The following is a 22,351-nucleotide window of genomic DNA, read 5'->3' on the forward strand; positions in this document are numbered from 1 at the left end:
TAGAGGATGCTGGGGACTCCGTAAGGACCATGGGGATTATACCAAAGCTCCCAAACGGGCAGGAGAGTGCGGATGACTCTGCAGCACCGATTGAGCAAACAGGAGGTCCTCCTCAGCCAGGGTATCAAACTTATAGAACTTTGCAAAGGTGTTTGAACCTGACCAAGTAGCAGCTCGGCACAGTTGTAGTGCCGAGACTCCTTGGGCAGCCGCCCAAGACAAGCCCACCTTCCTAGTGGAATGGGCCTTGACCGATTTTGGTAACGGCAATCCAGCCATAGAATGCACCTGCTGAATCGTGTTACAGATCCAGCGAGCAATAGTCTGTTTTGAAGCAGGGGCGTCAACCTTGTTGGCTGCATATAGGACAAACAGTGCTTCTGTTTTTCTGACTCTAGCCATTCTGGCCACGTAAATTTTCAAAGCCCTGACTACATCAAGGGACTCGGAATCCTCCAAGTCTCGCGTAGCCACAGGCACCACAATAGGTTGGTTCATATGAAAAGATGACACCACCTTAGGCAAGAACTGAGGACGGGTCCGCGATTCCACCCTATCCATATGGAAAACCAGATAGGGGCTTTTATAAGACAAAGCCGCCAATTCCGACACTCGCCTAGCCGAAGCCAAGGCTAATAACATGACCACCTTCCAAGTGAGATATTTTAACTCCACCATTTGAAGTGGTTCAAACCAGTGCGACTGAAGTAAAACTCAACACCACGTTAAGGTCCCAAGGCGCCACCGGAGGCTGAATATGCAGCACTCCCTTCACAAAAGTCTGTACTTCTGGGAGAGAAGCGAATTCTTTTTGAAAGAAAATGGATAAGGCCGAAATCTGAACCTTAATGGAGCCTAATTTTAGGCCCTAATTCACTCCAGTCTGTAGGAAGTGAAGGAAACGACCCAGATGGAATTCTTCAGTAGGGGCATTCCTGGCCTCACACCAAGAAACATATTTTCGCCATATCCGGTGATAATGTTTCGCTGTCACGTCTTTCCTAGCCTTTATCAGAGTAGGAATGACCTCATCCAGAATGCCCTTTTCCACTAGGATCCGGCGTTCAACCGCCATGCCGTCAAACGCAGCCGCGGTAAGTCTTGGAACAGACAGGGCCCCTGTTGCAACAGGTCCTGTCGCAGAGGAAGAGGCCACGGATCTCCCGTGAGCATTGCCAGCAGATCTGGATACCAGGCCCTTTGTGGCCAATCTGGAACAATGAGAATTGTTCTCATTCCTCTTTTTCTTATTATTCTCAACACCTTGGGTATGAGAGGAAGAGGAGGAAACACATAGACCGACTGGAACACCCACGGTGTCACTAGGGCGTCTACTGCTACCGCCTGAGGGTCTTTTTATCTGGTGCAATACCTCTATAGCTTTTTGTTGAGGCGGGACGCCATCATGTCTATCTGGGGCAGTCCCCACTGACTTGCAATCTGTGCGAAGACTTCCTGATGAACTCCCCACTCTCCTGGATGCAGGTCGTGTCTGCTGAGGAAGTCTGCTTCCCAGTTGTCCACTCCCGGAATGAACACTGCTGACAGTGCGCTTACATGATTTTCCGCCCAGCGAAGAATCCTGGTGGCTTCCGCCATTGCCACTCTGCTCCTTGTGCCGCCTTGGAGGTTTACATGAGCCACTGCGGTGATGTTGTCTGACTGGAACAGAACTGGTTGGTCGCGAAGTAAGTTCTCCTCTTGGCGTAGGGCGTTGTATATGGCCCTCAGTTCCAGGATGTTGATGTGAAGACAAGTCTGTTGACTTGTCCAAAGTCCTTGGAAGTTTCATCCCTGTGTGACTGCTCCCCACCCTCTGAGGCTCGCGTCCGTGGTCACCAGGATCCAGTCCTGAATGCCGAACCTGCGGCCTTCTAAAAGGTGAGCACTCTGCAGCCACCACAGGAGAGATACCATGGCTCTGGGGGACAGGGTGATCAGCTGATGAATTTGTAGATGTGACCCGGACCACTTGTCCAATAGGTCCCATTGGAAAGTCCTTGCATGGAACCTGCCGAAGGGAATGGCTTCATATGTTGCCACCATCTTTCCCAGGGCTTGAGTGCAATGATGTACTGACACTTGTTTTGGCTTCAATAGGTTCTTGACTAGAGTCATGAGTTCCTGAGCTTTTTCTATCGGAAGAAAAGCCCTTTTCTGGTCTGTGTCCAGAATCATACCCAAGAAGGTCAGACGAGTCATAGGAACCAGCTGCGACTTCGGGATATTGAGAATCCAGCCGTGTTGCTGTAACACCTTCAGTGAAAGTGACACACTGTTCAGTAACTTCTCTCGTGATCTCGCTTTTATGAGGAGATCGTCCAAGTATGGGATAATTGTGACACCCTGCTTGCGCAGGAGCACCATCATTTCCGCCATTACCTTGGTGAAAATCCTCGGGGCCGTGGAAAGCCCAAACGGCAACGTCTGAAATTGGTAATGACAATCCTGTACCGCAAATCTCAGGTACGCCTGGTGAGGTGGATAAATGGGAACATGAAGGTATGCATCCTTTATGTCCAGAGATACCATAAAATCCCCCCCTTCCAGGCTGGCGATGACCGCTCTGAGCGATTCCATCTTGAACTTGAACCGTTTTAAGTATAGGTTCAGGGATTTTAAATTCAAAATGAGTCTGACCGAACCATCCGGTTTCGGGACTACAAACAGAGTTGAGTAGTATCCCTTCCCTCTTTGAAGCAGGGGAACCTCGACCACCACTTGTTGAAGACACAATTTGTGAACAGCATTTAACACTATCTCCCTTTCTAGGGGAGAAGTCGGTAGAGCCGATTTGAAAACCCGGCAAGGAGGCACCTCTTCGAATTCCAGCTTGTATCCCTGAGAAACAATTTCCATTGCCCAGGGATCCACCTGTGAGTGAACCCAGATGTGGCTGAAAAGTTGAAGACGTGCCCCCACTGGGGCGGACTCCCTCAGCGGAGCCCCAGCGTCATGTGGTAGATTTTGCAGAGGCCGGGGAGGACTTCTGTTCCTGGGAACTAGCTGTGTTGTGCAGCTTTTTTCCTCTGCCCTCACCTCTGGCAAGAAAGGACGATCCACGTACTCTTTTGCTTTTATTTGACCGAAAGGACTGCATTTGATAATGTGGCGCTTTCTTAGGCTGTGAGGGGGCATAAGGCAAAAAATTGGATTTACCTGCTGTAGCTGTGGAGACGAGGTCCGAGAGACCTTCCCCAAACAATTCCTCACCCTTGTAAGGCAAAACCTCCATATGCCTCTTTGAGTCGGCATCACCTGTCCACTGCCGGGTCCATAAGACTCGCCTAGCAGAAATAGACATAGCATTTATTCTGGAACCCAGTAGACAAATGTCTCTTTGAGCATCTCTCATATATAAGACAGCATCTTTTATATGCCCTAGGGTCAATAAAATGGTATCCTTCTCTAGGGTCTCAATTTCCGCTGATAAGGAATCTGTCCATGCTGCTACAGCGCTACAAACCCAGGCCGACACAATTGCCGGTCTGAGTAACGTACCAGAATGTGTGTAAATGGACTTCAAGGTAACCTCCTGCTTGCGGTCAGCAGGATCCTTGAGGGTAGCCGTATTTTCGGATGGCAACGTTATCCTTTTTGATAAGCGTGTCAATGCTTTGTCTACCCTAGGGGAGGATTCCCACCGTATCCTGTCCGTTGGCGGGAAAGAATACGCCATAAGAATCCTTTTGGGAATCTGCAGTTTTTTGTCTGGAGATTCCCAAGCTTTTTCACATAATTCGTTCAACTCATGTGAGGAGGGAAAAGTTACCTCAGGTTTCTTTCCCTTATACATGTGTACCCTCGTGTCCAGGGCCGGATTAACAATGGGGCGGATGGAGCTGCAGCTCCAGGCCCCCTCTTCAAAATAGGCCCACAGGATCCCCTGCAGATGGAAACAGGAAAACATTTTTTTTACTGTTTTCCTGTTCAGTACCCGTCTGATGTCCCGCCCCCTTGAGATAAGGCACATGCGCCGGCCAGCGTGCAAGACAGCAGCAGCTAGCAGCGGACTTGCCTGCCTGGAAGTCGGGTGACTTTCTCTGCCGAGGCCGGATCCTGCTGCTTGCTGAATGTTAGGATTTTTTCTCTCAAAGGGGCGTGGTCACGGACCCGTGATTAGGCCACGCCCCCGACTGTGCCTGGTCTGTCTTTATGCACCCCTGCTTTCTTCTTCTGTGTCCCGCTCGCTCAGTAACGGGGTGGGTGGGGGGCGAGCAGTGTGTGTGCATACGTATGGTGCCTGGAGGGGGTAGGCTGGCTTTGTGTGTGTGTGTGTGTGTAGGGACTGGGGGGGGCAAGCTGTGTATGTGTAGGGACTGGGGAGGGGGACAGGCTGTGTATGTGTAGGGACTGGGGGGGGTGAACAGAGTGTGTGTAGGGACTGGGGGGAACAGACTGTGTGTGTAGGGACTGGGGGAACAGGCTGTGTATGTGTGTGTGTAGGGACTGGGGGGGAGGAACAGGCTGTGTATGTGAGTGTGTAGGCACTGGGGGGGGGGACTGTGTGTGTATAGGGACTGGGGGGAACAGGCTGTGTATGTGTGTGTGTAGGGACTGGGGGGGAGGAACAGGCTGTGTATGTGTGTGTGTAGGGACTGGGGGGGACTGTGTGTGTATAGGGACTGGGGGGAACAGGCTGTGTGTGTGTAGGGACTGGGGGGGAGGAACAGGCTGTGTATGTGTGTGTGTAGGGACTGGGGGGGACTGTGTGTGTATAGGGACTGGGGGGAACAGGCTGTGTATGTGTGTGTGTAGGGACTGGGGGGGACTGTGTGTGTATAGGGACTGGGGGGAACAGGCTGTGTATGTGTGTGTAGGGACGACAGGCTGTGTGTGTGTGTGTAGGGATGGGGGGGGGGGACAGGCTGTGTGTGTGTGTGTGTAGGGACTGGGGGGGGCAGGCTGTGTGTTTGTGTGTGTAGGGACTGGGGGGGGGGACAGGCTGTGTGTGTGTAGGGACTGGGGGGGGGGGCAGGCTGTGTGTGTGTAGGGACTGGGGGGGGGGGGACAGGCTGTGTGTGTAGGGCATAGGTGCCGATTCCGTGGATGCTCGGGCCCGGTAGCACCCACGGAAAATGATGAGCATCCAGTGCCGGTGCTCAGGGCAGCAGGCCCAGGGCACCGTACCGCACGGACAGCACAGCGGCAGCAGCACACTACAGCCCTGGGAGCTGCCTGTATTCCCAATCCCCACTGCCCTGGAGCAAAGGTGACGGAGAATAGGCACGGACCAGTTAACATCCTAGGTGCGGATTGGCCAAGGCTCCTCACTGGGAAGATTTTGGCATTTCGCCCCGTCCCTCTGTTTGATCACTCTCGTTAGATGGACATTTACTACCTGCCGTCGGCTCTGCACCTCCTGCTATGGGATGGGAAACTGGAGGAAAATCCTGTAAATCTTCTGGAGGTATGTCTCAGCCGTTTACTAGGTACTGTGTAAGCAGTTGTGGGGTGCCATGTTGACTATGTTTATACAAATATGGGGTTTTGTTATTAATGTGTACAGTCTTTTGTTGCAAGGCATATGTGAGACCCATAGTTGTTCTTGTTTAATTTTTCATTTCAATTTACCCTCCCTCTAAGCGTCCCTCCCTCTTAGCGTCCCTGCCCTCACCCTCCCTCCAACTCCCCCTCAGCGTCCCTGCCCTCACCCTTCCTATAACTCTCCCTCAGCGTCCCTGCCCTCACCTTCCCTGTAAGTCCCCCTTCAGAGCCCCTGCCCTCAGCCTCCCTCTAACTCCCCCTCAGCGTCCCTGCCCTCACCCTCCCTCCAACTCCCCCTCAGCGTCCCTGCACTCACCCTCCCTCCAACTCATCCTCAGCGTCCCTGCCCTCACCCTCCTTGTAACTCTCTCTCAGCGTTCCTGCCTTCACCCTCCCTGTAAGTCCCCCTTCAGAGCCCCTGCCCTCAGCCTCCCTCTAACTCCCCCTCATCGTCACTGCCCTCACACTCAGCCGAAGAGAGGGGGGGGGGGGGGTTGATTTTGCCGGGTGTTGGATGCCACGCTTCAAGGTGCTGGCGCCGCTGTTTGTCATAGTGTGATAGGCGCAGCGGCAGCCGACAGAAACAGAGCAAGGAGAGCGCCTCTCCCATCCGGCGCCTCCCTGCTTTTGCAGACCCTGCTGAGCGGCTTGCACCAGGCCGGACAGCGTGTATATATAGATAGATATAGAGTGAGAGAGAGAGAAGAGAGAATGGAAGTGTAATACCACCAGAAAAATGTATAACCTGCATCACATGCTTTAGTAAAGGCTAGGGCATGGGTCTTCAACCTGCGGCCCTCCGGGTGCTGTGAAACTACACATCCCAGCATGCCCTGCCACAGTTTTGCTATTAAGGCATGCTAAAACTGAGGCAGGGCATGCTGGGATGTATAGTTCCACAGCAGCTGGAGGGCCGCAGGTTGAAGACCCATGGGCTAGGGTGTGGATCATAGGGTCGACCACACTTAGGTTGACCACTATTAGTAGACAGCGACTAGGTCGACACCCGAAATAGGTAGACGCGGTCATTAGGTCGACATGGAAAAAGGTCGACATGAGTTTTAATTAAAAAATTGCTATCGTTTTCTTCGTAAAGTGACCGGGAACCCCAGTTAGTGCACCGTGTCCCCTCGCATGGCTGACAAGGTGCCTCGCTCCGCTACCGCACGGGTTACTATTCCCAGTCGTAGTCCACGTGGATCGTAACATATGAAAAAGTTTAAAAAATAATAAAAAAAAAAACCCTCATGTCGACCTAGTGACCATGTCGACCGAATGCACGTCGACCTAATTACTGTCAACCTAAGTGTGGCTGACGTACAGACCGGATACCGAAGGCTATGAATTATATATTCACCTAAAGTGTCAATGCTTTGATGCCGTTCTGGAACAATTTCAAGACCACCAACAATCACACAAGCCGCTCTCAAAGCAGAAAGTACCGGCATTAATTGTCGGCTTGAGATCGGCTGCACTAATTATCGGCAGTCTTGAAAATGGTCCGGAAGGGGACTGAAACATTGATGCCGACATTGTGAACATGTCAATATTCTGCAGAAGCTGACATAGTCCATGCTGACATTTCAAAAATGTTGACATCATAACTTCTGACATTGGAATTGTTGACATGCTGACTGCATCCCATAAATACAATACCACACTTTAGTGCACAAATCATTATACACAACAGAGCTGCAGTGATGCGTCGCAACCAAAATGTTGCCTTTAAAATTAAAACGTGCCATATTCTGTAATCAGCAAATGTGATTCCGCGCCTCTGCTTACCTGCTACAGCACGCAGACACTAGGGGCATTTACTAAAGGTTCTAACAATGAAAAGTGGTGATGTTGCCCATAGCAACCAATCAGATTCTGACTATCATTTATCTGGGATGCATTAGAGAAACGATAGACAGAATTTGAATGGTTACTATGGGCAACATCACCAATTTTCATTTTTAGAACCTTTAGTAAATGAACCACTAGGACCCAGGATGGCTTTGACTCAGGCAAAGAACAATGGTGGTCATTCCGAGTTGTTTGCTAGCTGTTTTCGGTCGCAGCGTTTAGTCAAAAAAGCGGCACTTCTGCTCATGTGTAAGTGCCGCAATGCACATGTGCGACGTACTTTCACAACAGCCGATGTAGTTTCACACAAGGTCTAGCTACGCTTTTCAGTCGCACTGCTGACCGCAGAGTGATTGACAGGAAGTGGGTGGTAACTGGGTGGTAACTGACTGTTTTCGGGGAGTATGTGGAAAAACACAGGCGTGTCAGATACAAACGTAGGCGTGCCTGGTGTAGTGCAGGCGTGGCTGGACATACGCAGGGCGTGTTCGTGACGTCAAAACAGGAACTAAATAGTCTGAAGTGATCGCAAGCGCTGAGTAGGTCTGGAGCTGCTCAGAAACTGCACAATCTTTTTTTGTTGCCGCTCTGCGATCCTTTCGTTCGCACTTCTGCTAAGCTAATATACACTCCCAGAGGGCGGCGGCTTAGCATTTGCACGGCTGCTAAAAACTGCTAGCGAGCGAACAACTCGTAATGAGGGCCAATGTGTGGCGGGTCCTGCATGAGTCACAAACCCGCTGTTGCTGGTCACAACCCCTGCGGCGGTACACAATAGGCCCTTCATAAATTTCAGCTCCAGGCCCATGTGGTCCTTAATCTGGCACTGCTCGTGTCAGGGACCGGGGGTTCCTTTGTGATATGCAAAACCTCTTTTATTGCAATAATCATATAACGAATACATTTAGCTACTTTTGGCTGTAACTTTGCATCATCGTAGTCAACACTGGAGTCAGAATCCGTGTTGGTATCTGTGTCTCCTATTTGTGATAGTGGGCACTTTTGAGACCCTGAAGGTCCCGGCGACATAGGGACAGACATGGGTTGACTCCCTGACTGTTCCCTAGCTTCAGGTTTGTCTAATCTTTTGTGCAATAAATTTACATTAACACTTAAAACATTCCACATATCCATCCAGTCAGGTGTCGGCGAAAACGACGGAGACCTCACATTCATACGCTCCCCCTCCTCCCTAGGCGAGCCTTCTACCTCAGACATGTCGACACACACGTACCGACACACCACACACACAGGGAAACTCTTATCTGAAGACAGTTTCCCCACCAGGCCCTTTGGAGAGACAGAGAGAGAGTATACCAGCACACACCCCAGCGCTATATGACCCAGGAAGAAACACAAAATGTTTACCCAGTAGCGCCTTTTATATGTATATGCACCAATTATGTGCTCCCCCTCTTGAAAACCCTCTGTCACCGTGAGTAAGCAGAGGAGAGTTCGGGGAGCTTCCTCTCAGTGCTGTGCTGTGGAGAAAATGGCGCTGGTGAGTGCTAAGGGAGAAGCACCACCCCCTCAGCGGCGGGCTTCTATCCCGCTCAAAAATCTTAAAAAACTGGCGGGGGCTCTTTATATACATGTACAGTGCCCAGCTGTACATGTATATATGTATTTTTGCCAAAGGAGAGGTTTATATGCTGCCCAGGGCGCCCCCCCTGCGCCCTGCACCTTTACAGTGACTGTCGTGTGTGAGGTGTATGGGAGCAATGGCGCACAGCTTTACTGCTGTGCGTTACCTCTGTGAAGATCAAGAAGTCTTCTGCAGCCTCTGAAGTCTTCTTTTCTTCTCATTCTCACCCGGCTTCTATCTTCCGGCTCTGCGAGGAGGATGGCGGCGCGGCTCTGGGACGGACGGCGAGGGTGAGACCTGCGTACCAATCCCTCTGGAGCTAATGGTGTCCAGTAGCCTAAGAAACAGAGCCTTGAAACTCACAGAAGTAGATCTGTTTCTCTCTCCTCAGTCCCTCGATGCAGGGAGTCTGTTGCCAGCAGGCTCCCTGAAAATAAAAAACCTAACTAAAATACTTTCTGACAGGAAACTCAGGAGAGTTCCCTGTAATGCACCCAGTCTCCTTTGGGCACAGTATCAAACTGAGGTCTGGAGGAGGTGCATAGAGGGAGGAGCCAGTGCACACCCATACCTAAAGTTTTTCTTAAAGTGCCCATGTCTCCTGCGGAGCCCGTCTATCCCCATGGTCCTTACGGAGTCCCCAGCATCCTCTAGGATGTAATAGAAATTCCCAATGGATAAGGATATACAGGGTTACGGTGCGTAGTCATGCACTATAGTTATTAAAGAGGAATAAGGTATAAACACAATGTCTCTCTCTCTATAAATATACTTATATATGCTGTATTTTAATGTTGGCATACTTTATGATTCATGTACTGCAATTTAACACTCTGATATAAGAATGCAGGAACGCACACTGATTTTTGCTTGCATGATGAAACTATTTTGCATTACAGCATTATGATATGCCCAATGAATGCATTTATTGTGAAACAAAATCCAATTGCTTGGCAAGCACTACATTTTTAACATTCTCCTTTGGATAATGCCATTTTTTAGATGCGGAGCGTGCCATTAATCTTCTCTTCATAAATAATCTGCCAATACATTTCTTATTTTTGTCTATCTTTACATTGCACTATCTAGAAATAAAGTAGCTTCAAACCTGTTTCTGTGCTAGAAATAGTGAAGCAGCAGCCTTTTGTAATTCAATCAGCCTTTACTTCTCAGCTACAATATAACTAGAGCAAATACAAGGGAAACTGGGTGCCTTGGCTCTCACCATCAGCACGCTACTTTTCAAGCACTGAGTACCCCCAATCTGGGCCGTAACTAGGTCTGGGTGGATGGTGCTTAGCACACAGCACAGTTGCTCTGTGGGTGTACCATCAACACTGATTGGCTGCCACCAGCTTCTGCGCTGCCCGATGTAGTGTACACTGTATATTAGTAGTGTTGCGCCTGGCTCCTTCCCTGCTGGAGGCACTGCTGCTAATATATACTACAGGCATAGCAGGCAGCACTGGGCAATCTGTGTCTGTCAGTCTCCCTCCCCCCCCCCCATGTGCTTTGCTTCCCCCTCCCCCTCCCCTCTTCCTGTTCTCCTGCACTGTACATGGCTTCCGGGTACTCAGTGGAGAGGAGACAGCTGCTGCTGCTTAACCCAAGTGAAGTCTCTCTCCCTCTGTCCCTCCCTCCCCTTGTGCAGACTCTAATGCAAGTGCTGCTTACATTGTAGGTATGTGCTTATTATTAATACTTATTTCAGTTAAACAAATAACATTAAGAATGACTTCTTGTGTTTTGTAATTTTGGAATGTCTCTCAGTGACTTTTTAGATAAACTACTGTGTAGTTTATCTAAAATAAAGAAAAAAAAGATAAACTACTAGTGTAGAGATTTTGTAAGACCCCCCCCCAAAAAAAACCCTGCATATACAGTAATGTAATATCCCCTGTAAATTGAATACATCATATTGTGTGTACATACTCCTCTGCTATAATATAAAACTATGTATATAGATCGTAATTTGCAATTATTGAAATGTGAAGCCAGATGGATCCACAGATTGGGAGTTTTGTCCCCTCATGGTCTTAATGAGAGCTTAATACTTTCATATTTTTAATGATTCATTATACTATGTTTCTTTCATCTAATGGCAATGTCTATCTTTTTGTTGTTGCTTCATATCTCATGTTACTTTGTTTCTACCGTTTACATCAATGTTCCGTTTTTGCTTTGTTTAAGCTGTAACTATGGTGATGGTGTGCACTGTGTCATTCCCTGTGCGCTTGTCCGCGGGGAGTGACGTCATTGATGCTTGATGCCGGCCGGGTGTGCAGTCCCGGTGCAGACAAGGGCGTTACACGTGGTGTTTTAAAGTATATAAGGTATGTGTTGCTTATGGTTCTGTTAGCCTGATGATAGTGTTTATTACACTGAAACGTTGCTGAAAGCGTGGTTTGGTTGTCTCTTTATTCAAGTCGAGTGCCGCACCTTATCTGGGTATATATATAATGTATATATTTTTATACCATAGCAGAAGAATATATATATATATATATATATATATATATTTGGAGTACCACTGTCTGGTGTAATGTGACTAATGGGTGCTAATGTGGGGTGTAATGTGACTGGCGGACACTACCGTGCTGTGTAGTGTGATTGGCAGACGCGACCTTGCTGTGTAATGTGACTGGAGGACGCTACCGCACTGTGCAATGTGAAAAGTGGGCGCTAATGTGGGGTGTAATGTGACTGGCGGACACTACCGCGCTGTGTAATGTGATTGGCAGACGCTACCTTGCTGTGTAATGTGACTGGAGGACTCTACCGTGTTGTGTAATGTGACTGGCGAACACTACCGCGCTGTGTAATGTGACTGAAAGTTGCTTCTGTGCTGTGTAATGTGACTGACAGATGCTACTGTGCTGTGTAATGTGACTGACAGATGCTACTGTGCTGTGTAATGTGACTGACGGATGCTACCGTGCTGTGTAATGTGACATGGGTGCTACTGTGCAGTCTAATGTGAGTAACAGACACTACTGAGCAGTGTAATGTGACTGGTTGATGCCACCGTGTGATGTAATGTGACTAATGTACGCTACTATGCTTTGTAATGTGACTAATGTACACTAGTGTGCTGTGTAATGTGACAAATGGACACTACCATGCAGTGTAATGTGACGAATGGGTGCTACTGTGCAGTGTAATGTGGCTATCGGAGTGGGGACAACTCTCTTTCTGGCAGAGGGCACCACAATGTCTAGTTACCGCTCTCGCAGCGGTGTAACTAGCTGTGTGTGATTGATGGAAAGGGAGGGGGGGGAGAGGTAGCACTAATTTCAAAGCATGAGGGGTGGTGCCGATGCGGTTTCTTGCACACAGCACTAAAATGTCTAGTTACGGCACTGCCCCCAAGCATCTTACATGGAGAGTTGGGGTAAAACGCAAACAAGGGGGTTGTCCCATCCCAGTGTTACCTGCAGTTCTGCTGATCTTTCTTGACAGTGACAGGCTGGGAATGCAATACTGCTCTCTGACATCACAGTGCAGCACCACATTTCCTGTCTATCACTGACATCAAGGAGCAGTGGTCTGAAGCATCACTGCACATAGTAGAAAGTGCTCAAATTTCTTTAACTTTAAGTTACTTATTAATATAAAAAACATTGACAGACAATGAGGAAGAGTCATACTTATTTACTCTACCAAATCTTCCTGGACACTCCAGAATCTCAGGTGGCTCTTCCAGATGCCAGAAAAGACATACGAACCTCCAGGAGGCCCCTGTGCAGTTGCCCAATTATGCCCACTGTTACAAGTCGCTATGCGGCTTATTTTTCTTGTGAGTCCCAGTTGTTACCTTCCGGCCGCAAGGGTCAGCGGTCCTCACTCATTGCTAGGCAACTAGAATGCTGGAAAGCTACTGCATTCCTGGTTACCTAGCGATTCCAGATGTGCAGTGCTGCAACTAACTGCACAGAATAAGTAATTATTCTTACCTACTCGGCTCTCTTCTGATTTGTCTACTCACCTCTTCAAAGGCAGCCAGCCCACTTTACCCCTGCCGGCTATAGCGTATGCCTTGTGTGTAAGTTACTGGTCTCTGTCCCCAGCTCAGCATGCAAACTATTTATCAGCTGTACTGTGTTAATATTCCACCTCACAGTGTCTCTCCTGCCTTTGCTGAGATCCGGATCAAGTCCTTACTTTAACCCCCTGTGTTCCAGTCTTATTAATATTGTATTAAATAGACTCAAGACTTTTCTGTTTACTCAAGCATTTCCATAATGTCCTTTTTAGTATCTTCATGCTTCTGTATTTTATGAAAATGTACTTCATTATTTTCTGTACTATATTATGCTATGTATCTGTTAAGCACCTTGAGTCCTATTGGAGGAAGAGCGCTATATAAATAAAATTATTATTATTATTATTATTATTATTATTATAGTTACTCCAGCCTATTAACCTGTGGTCTCCAGCCAATATGGAAAGCCCCTACTGCTGTAATTTTAAGTCCTGGTGGTATCCTAATTATCGGTGTGTAAATCAAACACTAAGCGAACAATGAACGGCTGTTATAGGCAGAAGACCCTCTCACTCGCTCTAGGAGTCTTACACAATTGTGCTGGAGCTCCCTAACACCAACTTCCAAAGTGAACTGGGTAGTCTGGGTTGCTTGATGATGTGAATCACAGAACCATGGCTCACCCCCCCATTTTACAATGATTGTAATATTGGCATTGTATAGCATGGGGTAGGAACACAATGACACTATCACAGCACCCTGCCCTCCTCACTTGTATGGGAAGAGTTTGGTTAAATCTGCATGGCTGCCAATGTGAGTATGGGATCACTGGGAGTAATAAAAACACTATGAGTGACTGAAATATTGCTACTCTAGGCAACCACCTCAGTTTACCTAACATTGTCATCACTGGCGAGAATAGACTTAATGAAAAGTAAATATGTTGAATGCTCATTAGAATGATTATATTGAAAATATGATGTTTTGTACACTGTACCCATTGTGGCCGGTAGAAATTATTTTTACAAGTCTCACAGTTGACTCCAGCCGTGTTCTCTGTACAATCAATACAAACTCCACCTCCATTATATTCGCCATGAATATTCAAACTCAGATTCTTGTCTGCTACTGCTTGATCATAGTAACATTCCGCTGTCTTTCCATGACAATTGCATGCTATAAAATGAGAAATATATTATATATAAGTTAGTGGCATATTCATGATCACTTGATAGGGCTGTTTTGCAATTACTTCACCCATGTTTCTCATTTTTTAGTTGCAGCCTCATTCATCAAAAGGTGTAATGAAGGAGATATGACTCCCCATACTTGGGGATGTTGAAATTGGGAAATTGAACAAACTCTGAAAATGCATTTTTTCCAGCATTTGAAAGTTAAACTGTTGGCTATCCTGGCATGCAGGTGCTGAGGAGAAGCGCTGTCCAGGGTGCCTGGGGGATACCAGCTATCCTCCATTGACACTTCTCTTTTCTCCTGCTCTTTTCTCCACTTCAAGCTATGAAAGTGTGAGGAAGTCCTTATGTCCGCCTCAGCTGCAGGGGGAGGGGGGAATATAATTTTTCCAAAAAGCTGCCTCACAAAAATAGCAGCTTTTCAGAAGTTATACTTTTATTAAAGAGGCAAGATGAATTACAGAAAAATTGTGAAAGGTAAGGGTGAATATTAACAGTTAAAGTTCCTCATATAAATTATACGCCTCTTAGAAACATTTATTTTTAGATTTACTTATAGGCCCTACACACTGGTCGACATCACTGCATGATATGAACGATCTCGTTCATTAATGAACGAGATAACGTTCATATCGTGCAGTGTGGAGGCACCAGCGATGAACGATGCACGGCCCCGCGCTCGTTCATCGCTGGTCCCCCGTCGGCTGTACATGCAGGCCAATATGGATGATCTCGTCCATATTTGCCTGCAGTTCTATGGAGCCATGTGACGGGGGGAGTGGAGCAACTACCCCCCGTCACTGCCCCCCCCCCCCCCCGCCGCCGGGTCGCCCGTCAGCCGTAGCCGCCGTCAGGCAGCTCGGCCAATGTGTAGGGCCCATTACTCTTCAAGTCTAGGTTGTTTTCAGTAATGGATATTTGCCAATTTTGTTAACCAAAAGTACTCAGGGCATGAGATATAAGTTTTCAGAGAATAAACCCAGTTTATTCTCTAACCCCACCTTTTTTTATACATTTATTTATTTAGTTCATAGGTCTGCAAACTCGGTCCTCATTACCCCACACAGTGTATGTTTTGCAGGTCTCCTCACAGAATCACAAGTGAAATAATTAACTCCACCAGCTGACCTTTTAAAATGTGTCTGTGAGTAATTAATACACCTGTGCACCTGCTGGGTTACCTTCAAAACATGTACTTTGTTAGGTAATGAGGACCGAGTTTGCAGACCTATGATTTAGTTAGTTATTTTAAAGTGATGTTGTCGCTCAGTTTTAGGGTATACGCTGAGGACAAGACCCACTTGTTCTCCGTAGAGAAGTGGGTAAAATAATAATGAAGGCTGCTGTATCATAATGGTTAATGACTGGCCAGCAAAGCTTTTACGGGATAGTTAATTTTTTTAAATTGAAGGGACAGAATATTTTGTATTGCTGTGATTCTCTCACAGCTCGGTAATAAACCCCTAGCATATTCATGTTTCTCAAAATAGGAATTTCAGATAATTAAGTTTTATCTTTGATTTAAATAACACATATTGGTAGCATTATGAACAACTGAGGCTTTTAAGTACAATTTTGACAGGTACAGCCTGTCCCACTGCTACAGGAATCACTTATTTCATTGCACTGTTATTATATTGTATTACAACTGTAAAATGTTCTTTCAAGAAACAGCAGATTTTATCTTGAACTCTACAAACATATAGAAAATGCAGCAACATATTTTTCCCTTTAACCTACAGACACATTGTTTTCTCTTTTCATGTTCTCTGTGGCAGAGGTTACTTATTATTGGGAATAGAATAGCTGCACACGTTATTGCAAGGGCTCCTTTGTCTGACAGTCACACAGACATAACAGCAGCATTTATTCAGGAGGCTGCACTTCCTTTGTAATATTTTATTACAGGGTTGGAGCTATTTGCTATAAAATAACTGTTATTTAACAGTTTCTCATATACAGTACATTGGCGTTTTATATAAAGGATTTATTTCTTAATACCTTTTCACCATTGTATTGGACCAGTGTCTTAAAAACTGCAGTAATGACAGAACAGAAAATGATGTATTTGCTTTTGCACTGTTAAAGTTTCATCTCTAGAATGTGTATATTTTGTTAAAGTTTTATATTTTTTAAATATTTGTTTTATGTATAGTATATTTTCTTTTTTCTTATCTTTTAATAAGTAGCTAAAGACATAATGAAAATCTATTTTGCATAAGAGAGTAAATCTATTTTCTGTTTAGTATTTTAAGATTATTTTGTTCTTGGTTATTAATACTTAAAAAATAATAATATACCCTGAATTTGTGTGTTGTTAGATGTTGTTACATGTAATGAACTCATAGAATTGAGATGGAGAGTTCTACAGGACAGAGATGGATCAAACAATCAACTGGCCACATAGGAATATTTGGATAGAGGTCCATCAATGTCATTTTAGCCTCAAGGACCTCATAAAAGGACCCCATTATTTGGGAACAGAGTGGGGGAGAAAAAAGAGTGAGGGTCTCAGTGGACACCTGCATTGTCAGGCCTCCTTCACCTCATATACCCCCTATACTTCCACCACTGCTTAAGGATGAATTCTTGCAGAAGCTTTGTTATTGTATCTGTGGAAATTGTGCACTGGACAATAAGTGTTTCTGGACCTCATTGTTTTTTATAAAGTTACAAGAACTTGATGATTTACTTACGTTCACACTCATGTTTTGTAAGGAAAGTTCCAGCACGCCAAGGTTTTTGGTGGTACCCAGGACAGCATTTATCACAGCTAGCCCCACATGTATTGTGCTCACATTCGCAGGATGATTTCTGTGACATAAAACAACAGTAACTTAAAATATCATAAGGATACACAACAACAAAAGACATGCTAAAATAAACTTATAACAATAATGTGTTAAATTACAATTTTTGTGTACTTCCAAGTCAAACTAAGGGCAGAATTCAATTGTTGCCGCCCCCTCCTTCCCTCTAGCATGCGTGGCGGCAGCTATTCAAATGTTTCTGCCAACAGACATGATATTAGCATTTCAGCCCGCTACACCATGGGGTGGCGAGCTGAAATGCGCAAAAAGTGACCAGTTTGGGCGCCCAAACAGGACTTTTTGTGATCATTCCCATGACTTTAGTCAGGTTTATCTGCTTTAAGCGCCTAAACCTGACTGCTATGGGCATGATAGGGGCAATAACAGGGGACGATTGAATATCATCCTTCAAGCTCTCATCACTTTAAGGATGAGATCGGGAGCGATATATTAATTGAATATCGCCCTAAAAGTTAAATGTAATCATTGTGATTGTGACACATGGTTAGTGTAAAACTACAGTGTCACAGTTTTCTATTAACAAAAACATTTTAGACTATGGGCTTGTCGCTCATTTGGATGGAATCAGAAATTAGTACTGTAGGAACACTCATCACCAGAGCACATGATACGATTACATTAATATCTGTCTTGCAAATTGGCTGTTGCAGGCATAAGATGCATCACAAAAATGAAGATAGATCACATATATTTGAACACATATACTATGCTATTTGTAGCAGGAAATGTACAGCATAACAATTACAGAAGTATTACTTTTGACTGTACCAATTGGGTAATATATAATGTAAAAGTAATGTAATACAAGACCAGTTTTCCAAATGTAAATGCAAATAAAAGGGTGTGTGAGAAGAAGGACCAATCACAAGGTAGGGGTAGGGACAGATAAGGAGCTCCTTGGAAAATATTTTATTATGTGGAAATGCAGCTTTAAGACTAAAGCTGGGTACACACTGAGTGATATGTCGCCTGATCTGGTTGACCAGACTGACATATTGCTCACATCGGCACATATCAGGCAGCGTGTATGCCCAATAAGTGGGTGCCCACAGTCACTAGCAACGTTGTCAGGTTTGATGTGCTGCACATCAAACATGACAATATATCGCTAGAATCCTGTAGTATGCTATCAGAACATTATTGTTCCATATCTCATCAACACTGTTCCAGTGTGTATGGGCAATCTGGGCTGATGGGCATTCATTCTGATGTCGCTCAAAAGTGGACCCAGCTTAAGGGTTTGATTCAGCAGTTGATGCAGATGTTGCCACTGCTGAATATTTGTATTTAGTGGCTCTGCTAAAATATGCATATGCCACAGGAGGCAGTTTATGTAAAAAGACACCCACTGCGAGATTTTCTAATCCACTGGCTGCGACCATCAATCGCAGCATCAAACAATTGATTTGCCCTAAGGTTGCTCAGAAAGTCCACTGCATCTAAGCTGCTGAGGCCAGTGAATCTGCATCATAAGATGCAGGTGCTGGCTCTGGAACTTCCACAAAACCTGTCAATAATGCTGCAGTTTACAGCGCACTGTGACTGATGTTGCAGCTGTATCCAGGCACATGTGCACTGCATCTCCGATGCATGCACAGTCCTCATCAGGCCGGGTTAAGCATTGGGGGTGCCCAGGACACTTAAGGCAGGGGGCCCCAATGGAACGTGGAGGATGTCCCATTCCAGGAGGGACAAAATGCTCTCTATCTGGACTTCCCACTTAATATATGATTGGTGTCACCTGTGTTAAACTATTCAATTGATAAGAAAAGTATTTCAACACAGGTGATTGCAATCCTAAATTAAGAAGGCAGTCCAGGTAGAGAGCATTTTGTCCCTCCTGGAGAGGGTTATGGTGGGAGGTATAGATTGTGTATATTAAATTTAAACCAATGGTGTATATAAGTTTTAACTAATAGTTTAATAATGCCTGGGTACAGTTTATAGCTCCACCTAATTAAAAGACAACAATTTTATAAACTTTTCTTGTAGTGGAACAAAGAAAACTTAACCTTAAAATACACATAGAAAAATAAAATAATTTATCTTGTCACATGCAGGAATAGCAGCAGCCTCTGTACTACTTACACACTGGGACAGGACTCAGGAGGACTCTCTGTGTGTGTCTCTATCTCCAGACCCAAATGGTTTAGTTGCGTAACAGTTGACACAGGACTAAGACACCCAGGTGGAGATGAGGAAAAGCTAGGATCCCTGTGTCGCTCACAGCTCTCTCCACCCTCCTGTTGGTAGCTTATAAAACATGATATTCCTGTGTCTCTACCTGCACTGCATACTGTCCTCGCATTCTGGCTGCTGGTTCTGCTGTTGCTTAAGAGGTACAGCTAGTAATGTCAGTGTGCTCTGGCCAGAGGGCCCCCTGACAAAGGGGGGCACGGGGTACAGTTTGCCCTGCATCTCCCCTGTAATCTGGTTATGGTCCTCATAACATCGCCTAAATCCATTAACATTGGAACAACTTCCATCTCTGATTCAGTCCCTAAGTTTCAAATGCAGTCCTTACAGAATTACTATTTCATGACAGTCTGTGTTTACCATTTACCTACTAAAGCAATGGGTCTCAAACGGTGCCTCGGGACACTTGCAAGGGTTACTTGGATTGGTGGTCCAGGACCAATTCAAATGATTTATGGTCAATATAATATGTAAAACCAGTGTTGGTGGCTGCAAATATTACATACCATACAGGGTATTTACATGTTCAAGTAGTTTAATTACCTTACTGTATGTGGCATTTAGCAATAACAAAATAAGTAAAATGAAAAGAAATTGATGCATGTACAATGTTCTGATACTGTATCTGTATTTATGTATGTATTTCTTTATTATATACAGTGCATCTGGAAAGTATTCACAGTGCTTCACTTTTTCCACATTTTGTTATGTTACCCCATAATGACAACGTGAAAAAAGTTTGAGATTTTTGCAAATTTATAAAAAATAAAAAATGAAGAAATAACATGTACATAAGTATTCACAGCCTTTGCTCAATACTTTATTGATGCACCTTTGGCAGCAATTACAGCCTCAAGTCTTTTTGAATATGATGTCACAAGCTTGGCACACCTATCTTTGGGCAGTTTCACCCATTCCTATTTTTAGCACCTCTCAAGCTCCATTAGTTTGGATGAGAAAGTGTTGGTGCACAGCCATTTTCAGATCTCACCAGAGATGTTCAATCAGATTCAAGAGTTGTCCTGAAGCCACTCCTTTGATATCTTGGCTGTGTGCTTAGGGTCGTTGTCCTGCTGAAACATGAACCGTCGCCCCAGTCTGTGGTCAAGAGCATTCTGGAGAAGGTTTTCATTTAGGATGTCTCTGTACAATGCTGCATTTGTTTTTCCATCTATCCTGACTAGTCTCCCAGTTCCTGCCGCTGAAAACCATCCCCACAGCATGATGCTGCCACCACCATGCTTCACTGTAGGGATGTTATTTGCCTGGTGATGAGTGGTGCCTGGTTACCTCCAAACATGACACCTGGCATTCACGCCAAAGTGTTCAATCTTTGTCTCATCAGACCAGAGAATTTTGTTTCTCAAGGTCTGAGAATCCTTCAGGTGCATTTTGGAAAACTCCAGGTGGGATGCCATGTGCTTTTTACTAAGGAGTGGCTTACATCTGGCCACTCTACTACACAGGCCTAATTGGTGGATTTTTGCAGAGATGGTTGTCCTTCTGGAAGGTTCTCATCTCTTCACAGAGGAATGCTGTAGCTCTGACAGAGTGACCATCGGGTTCTTGGTCACCTCCATGACTAGGTCCCTTCTCCCCTAATCACTAAGTTTAGATAGCCAATTTACAGAAAATGGAGTATATCACAGCGCTCAGTCCCGTTCCAACATGAATGTCCAAATAAACCTTTGGAAGACGTGTCTTAAAGGGGTCACTGGACAACTTTTGGGTGATGTGTCAACTCCCGGTCATCAATCCATATGGTTCTCTTCAATAACGAAACAACCTCAAAAGAAGACCAGATGGAAATAACATAGTGTAGTATGTCTACAATAGATTGGCGACACCCATGTGGATATATATAAATCTCTATGCGGTGAAAAAGATCTGCATACCGGAACTCACACTATATATAGGTGAATGACTCCCATAAAGGTATCTTTAGTCACCAATTGCCAATAGTGAAAAATGGACACACCGTGAACACACCTTCATATATCGCTCCCTATAACGGGACGTACCATACTCACATAGCACATGGCAGTTATACTCCTATAATGGTTTCTTTGATCTTCCTCCTCCGCCCATGTATAAGTGACCAAAGGTGGTGATGTAAACACTCAATTTCCCAAAATGGAGGAGTGACCACCAAAAAGAAACCAGAATGGGAATTCTTAAAATCCTTAAAATTTATTCCAAAAACAATACATATAAAAACCAAGGGTACCAGACAGTAGATGGAATAAAGGTATACCTGAAAGGCAAGAACGGCCGTGAAATGCCTAGCAGGAAATGCCTGAACGTCTGATCCCAGGTGTGCAAAGATAAATCAGTAGCGCTCCTGAACCAACATGTTTCGACTATAGTTAACCTTAACAAAGACTTAATACTATAGTCGAAACATGTTGGTTCAGGAGCGCTACTGATGATGGAGGCCACTGTGCTCATTGAGATCTTCAAAGCAGCAGATATTTTTTGTACCCTTGCCCAGATTTGTGCCTCAAGATAATCCTGTCTCGGAGGTATACAGAAAATTCCTTTGACTTCATGCTTGGTTTGTGCTCAGACATGCACTGTCAAGTGTGGGACCTTATATAGACAGGTGTGTGCCTTTTCAAATCATGTCCAATCAACTGAATTTACCACAGGTGGACACCAATTAAGCTGTAGGAACATCTAAAGGATGATCAGTGGAAACTGGATGCACCTGAGCTAAATTTGAGCTTCATGGCAAAGGCTGTGAATACTTACAGTATGTACATGTGATTTCTTCGTATTTTATTTTTAATAAATCAGTAGGTGACCCAAAAATGTGGGCTTTTGAGTGTTGGATAAGGGATACTCAACCTGTATACATATATAGTATATTGCTGGTGTATCCTGAGGAAGAGGCAGCAGCCTCGAAATGTGTCGATGTTACCCCTTTATTAAACACTGGTTGGAGAGGAGTCCCTGTCAGTGCCATGCTGTTTTGGGAAGAGTGTATATATATATATATATATATATATATATATACTATTATTTTTTTTGTACAAACTAATTACAATTTAGCATTGTATTCAACCTGTCATTCATCTGTGGACTAATCATTTGTTTGGAAGACAGGTAAAAGAGAAATGCACTATTTCATCCTCTTTTTGTTCCTCTTTACAAAGCTATGGTGGCAGGGAGCATGTACTGTATTTGTAAAAGTTTGCTTGATGAATCTGTCTTTGCACAGAAAACTATT

The 22,351-nt window shown here is 45.2% G+C and overlaps 1 protein-coding gene across 8 annotated transcripts in view; it reads right to left on the minus strand.

The window, feature by feature from the left end:
* LAMA2 (laminin subunit alpha 2) overlaps window positions 1-22,351 on the minus strand; it is a 1,276,598-nt gene that overhangs the window by 858,501 nt on the left and 395,746 nt on the right. For all 8 annotated transcript variants that reach the window (XM_063917336.1, XM_063917337.1, XM_063917331.1 and 5 more), the window contains exons 7-8: window positions 16,792-16,909; window positions 13,900-14,078 (exon numbers count right to left, since the gene is read on the minus strand). In XM_063917336.1, the coding sequence (XP_063773406.1) occupies window positions 13,900-14,078; window positions 16,792-16,909 (297 nt within the window). The remainder of the gene's footprint in view (window positions 1-13,899; window positions 14,079-16,791; window positions 16,910-22,351) is intronic.

Source organism: Pseudophryne corroboree, chromosome 4 (assembly GCF_028390025.1).
Source record: "Pseudophryne corroboree isolate aPseCor3 chromosome 4, aPseCor3.hap2, whole genome shotgun sequence".
Lineage (NCBI taxonomy): Eukaryota > Metazoa > Chordata > Amphibia > Anura > Myobatrachidae > Pseudophryne > Pseudophryne corroboree.